The sequence below is a fragment of the Anopheles cruzii genome, unplaced genomic scaffold (assembly GCF_943734635.1).
Source record: "Anopheles cruzii unplaced genomic scaffold, idAnoCruzAS_RS32_06 scaffold00704_ctg1, whole genome shotgun sequence".
Lineage (NCBI taxonomy): Eukaryota > Metazoa > Arthropoda > Insecta > Diptera > Culicidae > Anopheles > Anopheles cruzii.
Genome location: NW_026454293.1, coordinates 1 through 9,909, shown reverse-complemented (window position 1 = coordinate 9,909; position 9,909 = coordinate 1). Strand labels below are relative to the sequence as shown.

Sequence of the window (9,909 nt, the reverse complement as noted above, 5' to 3'; positions counted from 1 at the left end):
TGCATGTAGCGAAATGTAGCGGCAGCGCTACTGTACGAAAAATGATTGGAAATGAAAACGAACCCTCTCGGGTGTGGGTCTCGGGGGAGACCCGACAGGTTTCTAACCGGCCACCGGTCACTAATCGGTTTTTGTGTAAATTGTTTCCCTCCCGTTTCAGAGTACGCCAACGAAGACGACGACGTTCGAGATGGTGACGCAGACACGGTTATGACACTAAAGTGCCGGTCGGTAGTGTTCCGTGCGATTGGATGTTAATTAATGATCGTGTTCGTGACGCAGCGAGTGGTTAAAGTGAAGCAGCAACCGGGAAGGAACATGAGTGTAAAGTCGTGAAGAGGCATCCACCGTCCTAACCGCAACCGGGGTCCTAACCCTGCCGGGGGAAAATATCGGACGAACCTCAAACTTCAGCATCAGGTGCTCCGCTGCAGGTGAAGCAACACAAGTGCCGCCTGCGGGTCCACACAATGCTACAGCGGAGCTCGCTAAGTGACAGTGAAGTGCAACGAAGAAGAACCGGCAGACAAACGCGGCCAACGATGATGGTGCACCTGACGGGCCGCCGGCTCTGGGGGCTGCTGGTGCCGACGACGATCCTCGTCATCAGTCAGTGCATCGCGCGCGTTGACAGCTGGGTGCCAGATGTCCAGAGCAAGCTACGCATCCCATACGGTAAGAGTTCCTTGCGCCGGGGTGACAAATGCGAACCTCCCTCCGGTCGGTTGTTTTCCGCTCTCTATATTTACGACTCGTTGTAGGACCGCGGAGGCGACCTGTCAATTTATGGCCACATCGGCCAAACGGTAACTAATACCGCAACGCTGACCTCCTGTACCTGTCAGAGCACCGAACGGCGGCGGCGGCCGACGTTTGTTTGGTTTCGAATAATTTTAATTAATTGGCGTCAAAGCGAATTAGACAGAACGGCGGGGACCGATGTCCCGGCCAGCTGTGCCACCCTCGTGCGGTATCGAATATCGTGGAGTTGGTTGGCTGCGAGGGGGAGCGAGCAGAATTTGAATTGTAAAACTGAAACCGGGAGTCGTCCGCGCGCGTGTGAAGGGAGATTGATTTCCGGGTGCCCGAAGGCCCGGAGTATCGATTCGGAAGCACGATGGGTTAATTTGTATCGATCCTTCACGGCGACGCCCGTCACCCTGGAAGGGTTGTGGAAATGCAGCCGAGTGTCGCTTGTGGTGCACCGTCAAATCGTTCGCGTCACAGTAATTAGTGTAATTTCGGTGTTCGCGTGACCACATAAAATTCACACGCGCTCCAAACTCACGCCATCAGCGGGCTCGGGGGCGCACGGTATGGAACTAATGTTTGTTTTTCTTTCCATACCCATGGTCCCTGACGTTCGGTCTAAAACAATCGACGGCTTGCGTGTTCTTGGTGATCTTGGAGCATGGCCAAAACATGCCTGGGTTCGCCCAAAAATTAGTGACAATCCGGAGTGGTGTCCCCATCCGTTCGCATCGATTCCCGACGTTACGCCTGCCAATGTTAATGACCTCGGGCTGCCGCAGAAGACGCGAGATCATGCAATCAGTTCGCAGGGTCCTTCTCAGCCCTGTTGCATCGCTCCATGTTATTATGATGGCGTAGGGCATCACATTCCACTTTCGACGATTGTTTACTACCGAACATTGTTGGGTCTGTTGGGTGTGCTGGGTGTAGTAAATATTTACTTCCTCGCGGCCCAGACTACGTCAAAGTTCCAACTTTGATTATCGACCGCAATCCGGCTCTCTCGCCTTTGGGTCGAGTGTGTCGATCCATCCAAAAATCGTTTCACGCGCGCCGCGTCCATACAACAACAACAGAGTGGACACTACGGCGCCCTCTTTCTTGTGGTGAAACATAAAAAGCGCCACGCTATTGGGACAGCCCAGCGCAAGACGCCGAAGTGCCTCCTCCGCCAACCAACCGGCCCATTATTTGGACAACACATCAGCGTGGTGTCCCCCCACCGAACCTTACAAAACATAAGACGCAACATAACGGGCGCTTGGTTCCCGCCGATGTTCTTCTCGCTTTTTGTTTACACGAGAAATGGCCGTTTCCCGGGCGTGGATTGTAGATATTTTCTTACCAAACGTTACGATCGCGCTAAACATTGGCAAAATGGCGCGCGCGCGCGGCCACGTGGTCGTGTTTTGAGCGTTGAGGAACGGGTTGGACCTGGGCCGCCATTAAGCAATCGTTCGACGACGGGGCGCACATGTGAATGTTGCTTTGCTGCCGTACAATGACACAATCGGCCTCACAGTCGGCTTGGATCTGCGATAGAGCAATAGAGAAGTGGTGCCGCCACTTGACACGGGCAGCGCCAGGGACATCGCTTGGCACTCACATTTCGGGTTTTAGTAGTGTCGTAAAGCTGGGGGTCCATTTCCATTCGGCAAGACAATCTCGCTCTCTCTGGCGCCCCCAGAGCTCACAGTCAGATCAACCGTGACCGATTGTGTCCCGCTGATGGTGATTGTGGGGTGGTCAATGTTTGTCTATTTGTTTAAACCTGCGGACAGGTGCGAAAGGAAAACATCTTCACGCCCAAGACGCCACTCGGGGCGCCTGGCTCTGGGGATAAGATAGAGAGATTGTCGAACTCTCGACCGCCACGAAGTCGGAGTGTGATGCTTTTGCAATGCGAAAGGTGTAAACATACTCGAAGCCTTCGGTGTCATTGCACTGAAGTGGAAGGCTTGCGAAACTGAGCCCCGATATGATGGCCATGATAGAGGGTGAAGATACAGGTTCGTGATGCGATAAAGATACGAAGCCCCGGAAGTAACGGGCACGATAGAGAAGTAAAAAATTACCCACAACCTCGAATGTAGAACGCAGGGCCCCCTAAGCCCTATGAAATGGACCTCCTAACGGAACTCGCAGCAGCAGAACATGACGCAATTTTATGCCCACTCCCGGGACATACACACACGGCAGCCGTGATTAACCCGAGCCCCTTGGCTTCATCTTCGCGTCGTAATGCGCGTTGGCCTCATTAGCGTTCTGGCGTGTAACTGTGTGTCTGCTTCATTCCACTCCGACTTCAGAACCCGCTGCTCCTATCGTGGGGCGATGTCTATCAGTCATCTTTGTCTCAGAGACCCCGCAGAAGCAGTCCATAACGATAATCGGGCGAAAGAATCGGCAGAGGACAGGAACACCACACCTCCACAGACGTGAGAAAAAGTCCCGGACGTCCCGGCTATGCTACGGCAGGCACCGCGCCAAGTAGGTCACGTGACACCAAGTCTAACCCGTCCCGTCCCCGGTGGATGCTGTGGATGGCGACGTTGTCTCTCGAAGATCGCGTCGCCCCAATCGGCCCCGGATTTAGCATAGAAGCATGGGGTGTTCCCGGGCTCCTTTCTACTTTCACCTTTCGCCTGGCCGTAACCAAAACCGTGACCCATTAGACGTGACGCGCCCGCTCGTCCACACGTTCTCGTCCCGTCCGAGATTGGCCGCCGGAGAAAAATGTAATATATGTGCCAATGTGGGGTGGGCACCGGTGGCCATATCTCATCTGCTCATCCAGCGGCGTTATCGTCGGGGCTGCTACGATCCGCTACGCCCCGCGAGTCCGGTTTGTTTGTCAAATGTCATCAGCTTCGGTAGTATCTCACGACGAGAGAGAGAAGGTGCCTTTCCACCGGGGCCACCGGTGTGTCGCGCATCGCATGGGTTTTCTTTTTCGGGGTCTTTTGACTTCTGCTCAATTCTGCTAGCTGGCCTCCGGTCGTGTCACGCAACGCCCGGGCCATAGGAAGGCCGATTTTGAATACTAATCACCTCACCTGATCGGTGCCGGCGGCCTGGTGGCGTCTTCGACGCGATCGTTAACGAAGAAGAAGAACCTGATTCGTTGAATATTAATCGGGACTTTCCAGTTTTTTAGTCGATTAGTTTCCAGTTTTTCACTTCGCATTCAGTCCGATTTGAGAAACATTCGAGGGGCCCAAAAAGGTGAATGAAGAGCCCACCCGAAAGATGCGAGCGCAGCCTCGCAGTGGTCTAAAGCAGCCGGCGTAACCTATTCGACCTATGCACGATTTTGCAACGACTGGCGGTACTGGCGATATTTGACACCGATCTGTGGTGCCGGGAATCTAGTGGGGAACGCAGCGGGACTCCAGAGTGGGCGCTTCGAAGCTCCGATGGGAACCGGAAATTGCACGCTGGGGTCTCATCATAACGCACCACCACCCCCCGCATCTGACCGTGTTCTAATGACGTGTTTGCCCTTTCGGGTGGCTCATTTGCGGTTTTATTAGCCCGCTGTTTATTGGGCTTAGTGGAGGCTTGGTTTTGTTTCTTCGGATTGTTTCTTCCAATTTATGAGCCCGATCAGGTTGCGCCCATTTTCATTTATCTCTTTGATTCATTGTTATGATCCTATTTTTGGGTTATTACCGTATTTTTCAATGTATAACGCGCACCTTTTTCCCAAGTTTTTTAGCTCTAAAATCTGGGTGCGCGTTATACAAGGGTAGTAAAAATTTTGTCTCCTCTAAACTTACAAATGTGCCCTTTTAGGTACATTTTTATGGTCGTATTCCGTGGTAAACATCTGTCAATCGTGGTAAACATTGTACCAAAATTGTTCTTTTCTGATCAAATGGAAGGAATAAACCTTTCAAATAAAAGTTCAACCAATAAAAAATATTCAGCCGTTTTTGCTTTATAACCAAATGAAATCATCTATCGGTAAAGAAACACCCTGTAGTATGTCTTTTGCAATGTATACGCATTTTATCTTTAGTCTACTTTAGAATATTTATAGAATAATATAGATTTTTTTTAGATTATTTAGCATAATACATTATTATCATTGGGTATTTGTTGGATATCACATATCTGAAAAATGTACAATAAAAAACTTTTTTTCCAAATTTTTTCTCTTAAAATATGGGTGCGCGTTATACACGGGTGCGCGTTATACATTGAAAAATACGGTACTTACTGCGGCTGGCTCTGAGGCGTCATCACTTTCCTTGGAATACTTGCGATCAAAACAAACCGAACTGACAGTTGGATGGCCAACGCACACACATACACCGCTTTGGGTATCATCGTTCAATAAGTCCCGAGACTAGCGTAGAGATGGTGCTAATAATACCATTTATATACCAAGGTTCAGAAGTACCAACCTTCAGATAAGATATAATTAATTGTAAGATGTAATATAATTTGATGTAATTCAAAACATAACATAGTTATTTCATTTACTTCGTAGTTTTTCATAGTTTTAATTTGAAACATTTCATAGTTAGTATCGGGACTTATTACACGAAGTGTTATGTCCACGGAGGCCGCGCATGCGCACAAACCACGCGTCGATTCGAAGAGCGAGAAAGGAAAAACATGTTCGAAGGAGCGAATGAAATGGCAACACCCGGTGTTGCGCTGGTCCTGTGACAGAGTGAGGTTGTGGGCTCGAGGGGGTAGGAACGGGGAAAAATATCGCGTGACGGATGAATTTTTGAAACGCTTTGCCCGCGGGGAGGCTCCATTAAGAAATTTTTAACGAGGATATGAAGACGCGTTTTTTTGCCCGGCGCTGAAACGCTTCATGTATAACGCTTTAGTGGTGTGTGTGTGTGTCATGAACTCTGTTCATCCAATACCTCCCCCCCTCCCGCCCTAGCCCACGTTTCGGATCTAAATATACCCGACAAACTTTGTTAAAATTTTAAAACCTTTATTTCTCACAAACCATAAACACTATCAAAACACCACTATACGTACATACACCCTTCTCCAGCGTCCTACGGCACCATTTCATGCGCTTCCTTCTCGAGACGGGACGTCGCTCGGCTCACTTCGTGGTACCTGTAATTGGAAAAAAAGGACCCGTGAACACTTCAAACACTGCCATAATACTTACTTATAATCATTTACGGCATCCTCCATCCGAACTGTAAACTTAGAAACAGCACCGAATAAGTTATTAAAATTACGCAGTTTTCCATACTTACGCTTCTGGCCGATGAAAACAAACTAACTTTGACGTTTCGCATTAAACGCCAACGCACACACACACAAATACCGTTGAGCACTGCATGCATCGCTTCGAAGCGACATTTTTCCATAGCGGACCCCATGGTTTCGACTATGGAAAATCCGACAGAGCGAGAAAGGAAAAAACATGTTCGAAGGAGCGAATGAAACAACAACAGCCGGTGTTGCGCTGGGCCTGTGACAGCGTGAGATTGTTGGCTCGAGGGGGTAGGATAAGCATCCAAGTACAGCTTCAAACAAATCAACATCCGTTGTTGTTGTTGTTATTATAGAGACTTTGAGCTCGAGGCTTCATTCGTCTCTATAAATCAACATCCGGAAAAAACGTCTACAGCTATATACAATGTAAACAGTTCCAAAAGTTGACGCGGTCTTTTTATTTATTGTCTGTACTCGTTGTATACTTTTGACTGTGATGATAACGTCGAAAGTAACCCAATTTTTTTTTATTTGATAGCCTGTTTCTATGCGAAAGAGGTCGATTCGGTGTAGGTGCTTGATACGGCTGTGTCCGTTCTAATAATGAACAAAAATAGTTGTTTATTTTTATTTTTTAATCATCGAGGAACGCACTAGAGCGTATTTATAAATTGTTAACACTAATGAGAACGCGACGAATTCCGCATGGGTCCAGTCTGCGCCTTGAAATACATTGCGGGCGAGAGACCAATGTAAACAGTACGACAAAGATAGGGTAATCAAAACTGTTGCTCAGCAAGATTTCGGGGCCAATGGCAGGATCACTTTTACCGCAGTTTTGGTTTTCTATTGGTTTTATTGAACATTACAAACTGCCTTTTTTGAAATTGAAACTGGTATCAGAGAAACTTAGTTATTTCGGATCCCAGGCACACAAGGCGCAATCTGTATGTTTCTTTTTCTGGTTTGTTCCTTATGCTTGGTACTCCATTTGCATAAGGCGAATGTTCAATCAGATTCGATTCGCAGTTCATACTCGCGATTGTATCGTTTTCACACGGCACGACTCTAGTATCCTGGCAAGGTGGTCTGCGACCGGAAGCCGGCAAAGAGTATCGCGCGCCACAGTTTCATCCCGAACTGGACTTTTCTGGCGACACCAACCATTTGTTCAGCGAGTTCATTTGTTCCACATTTTCTTGGCTAACACCGGAACAACACACCATCGTTCAGCATGGTACGAAAGAATAATGTCATTGCAATGATCGCGATTCAAGCATTCAAATAAATCATTTGAAAAATAATTACCAATAATCATGTGAGAAATATAAGTGATGCGTCAGTCAGATCGCCACGTTTGACCATCAGGTAAAACCGATATCTATATCATTGATATGAAATGATATAGAACAAACAAGTTCATTGGAATCGAAAACATTCATTGGATATTCATTGGAAGTTTTTCCCAAAAATAAATAATGTTCCATTGTTACGGAAAAAAAAACCCGAGAATAAAACATATTGTTCTCATGATAATGAAATAGAAGTATGTACAAGTAAGCAAGCAATAATTAATAAAAAGTGTACACTGGTAGAGTACTAAGCAATATGTCAAAAGATATGTATGCGATATGATGTCGTGCCGACAGGAGACCGACACGGGAAACGGGGAGAATACTGTTTTCGCGTGCCGCAAAAACCCTGCTTGGTTGTACAGGCGTGTCGAACACGGTGAGCCGTGTGGTGTAAAATTAGTTGGCGCGACGCTTGATGGACACCTTATTGCGGCGTAGGTGTGACAAGAAGATGCGCACCTTTTGACCATCGAGTGTCTTCTTCACCCAAATCGCCTCGCTACCGATAGCGGAGATGTTGGCCGAAAAGCGAGACAGATCTTTGCCTTCCACAAAGACCGGCTGGCCACGGTGGAACCAGCGACGCTCGTGCAACAGCTTTCCGTCCTCGATACGCGTTTCCATCAGTGGTTGGTGCGACTGCTGCTGCCCCGATGAATACTGGGCGCTGGTCAACGATTGGTTCAGCTGCAGGTTCATTAGAAATGATAAAACATGAGATGAGGATAAAAAGTAGGATCCTTCGTGCGAAAGGATTGTAAACCTACACTTTGTGCTCTGTCGTTGGACGAAGCCCCATTTTGTTCCATACCGGACTCGTTGGCACGCAAAACGACACTTGAAGACACGGATCCGGAAGCGGCGGAATGGCTAACGCCTGCACCACTGCTGTTCGTCCCAGAGGACGATATGTTGCTGCCGCTGGTGCCAGTTCCACCACTGCCACTGGCACCACTGTTGCTGGCGCCACCGGACGTTGCCCCACCGTTGGCCTGATGCAAGCGACCAGAGATAGGTTTCCCGCGCGAGATCAGCTTCAGATCGTTCTCAACCTCCTTGTCGTCGAGGAGAAAGATTAGTTGACCGGTGGTCGGTTTACGCCTCTTTTCAGGTACCGGTAGCGGTTCGTTTGGACGGCGGCGCAGCTTGCGCGTCACAGTCGGCTTAACGTCGATGGAGTCGCTATTTAGTTCCATCGTCGAGAACTCGTGCTCGATCATCTTCTTCCTGTCCTCCAGATCGTTCACAACATTCTCCTTAAGCTCCGTTTTCTTCTCTTCGTACTCCTTGGAGGCGGCGTTCTTCTCCAGAATGCAGTCCCGCTCAGCGCAGCTAGTTTGGTAGTCCTGCGAGCAGTCGTTCAGCACCAAGCGATCTTCTAGCTCATCCTGTAGAAACCGCAAACGCCTCATGTACTCCGCATGCGTTTGATGTTTAACCTCTTGAACTTGCTTTTTCAAGTTAGCTAGTTTGTCTTGATACATCTGTTCCTTTATTTCCAGGTGTTGACTGCTGGCATACTCGTCTTCGGTTGCGTCATCCGTACCTACAGCCATCAGCGGTCGGAGCAACAACAACAAAAATGAACCGGAAAAAAAATTACCAACAACCGGAGAGCTGAGCACCAAACCATCGGTCCGACGATGTTTGCGCACTAACCTTCGCCACTGTCCTCAAAGTCGTCATCATCGTCCGGCTCAGGCATCGGAAACTGCTGACGCCTGGTAAATCCGGCCGTATGCTGAACATTGTCCTGGTGGTCTAACGGTCCCCCGTCGTTACCGGAATCGCCTGCAGCCGTATGTTTAGATTGCGACATGCTTGCAGCTTACCGATCGTTCGGCGTCTGATGATCCGGTGAACGGTTTCAATTCCTAGCGTCTGATCCGACTGCAAATCCGTCAGCATGCAAGCAAAGCATAAGGGCAAAGCATAAGGGCAAAAAGAAGAAGCGACGGAACCCTGGATGACATCATTTGGAATGCATTCCGGCAGCCATTGTTAGAAAACTCGAGCTTGGCTCTCTGCTCGCCAGAAACGAACCAGCTCTAGCTCTTAGTCTAATGTAAGCTGCAATACAGTCTTTCTTACTTACGATCAAATTCCGAGAAGAAAATTGCTCTCTGCTTGTCCTGTTCACTTTACTGAGCAGTCTTTAGGTTATTAACCTCGAGCTATACTCGCTGCCTTTGTCTTTACTAAGTTAGAAGAAACGATACGAAGCACGTATAATGGCTTTAAACTGTTCAAGAATACTATTGCGCTGCCACGCAGTTTATAGTCACTTCGGAATTTTTATGGCCTACCTTCTTCGAAAAACAAGACAAAGCAGGCACAGGCAAAGCAGGCACAGGAAAGACACCGATTTCTAAAGAGCTACTGCGTACACCCCCAACTGTGTTTACCGCTGTTTTGATGGAAAACGAACGCGCTTCGTTTCGCATAGCAACTCTCCAACTGAATGTGGAGACATTTTCTTGTTTTGCTTTTTGTTCCTACACTCAATCACCAAATATTCGAACTGTGACAGTAGCGTTCGAAAACAATTTCGACATTACTGCGGTGCCAGACGGCACGAAACAAACGATATATCAGCCTCCAA

The 9,909-nt window shown here is 48.3% G+C and overlaps 1 protein-coding gene across 1 annotated transcript; it reads right to left on the bottom strand.

The window, feature by feature from the left end:
* Positions 1 to 7,703: 7,703 nt before the first annotated feature.
* On the bottom strand, positions 7,704 to 9,126 carry LOC128276187 (sin3 histone deacetylase corepressor complex component SDS3-like). The gene is made up of 3 exons (XM_053014654.1): positions 8,967 to 9,126; positions 8,183 to 8,853; positions 7,704 to 7,946 (listed from the first exon to the last, which is right to left on the bottom strand). The coding sequence occupies exons 1-3, from the start codon at positions 9,124 to 9,126 to the stop codon at positions 7,704 to 7,706; spliced, it is 1,074 nt and encodes a 357-aa protein (XP_052870614.1).
* Positions 9,127 to 9,909: the final 783 nt, after the last annotated feature.

What these genes read in the sequence shown, in the direction of transcription:
- LOC128276187 (XM_053014654.1), bottom strand. Translation starts at nt 9,126, where the DNA reads ATGTCGCAATCTAAACATACGGCTGCAGGCGATTCCGGTAACGACGGG. An exon ending in CTTTGAGGACAGTGGCGAAG is followed by an intron (nt 8,854 to 8,966) that starts GTTAGTGCGCAA and finishes TGATGGCTGTAG; the next exon opens with GTACGGATGACGCAACCGAA. An exon ending in CGAACAGCAGTGGTGCAGGC is followed by an intron (nt 7,947 to 8,182) that starts GTTAGCCATTCC and finishes GGGCAGCAGCAG; the next exon opens with TCGCACCAACCACTGATGGA.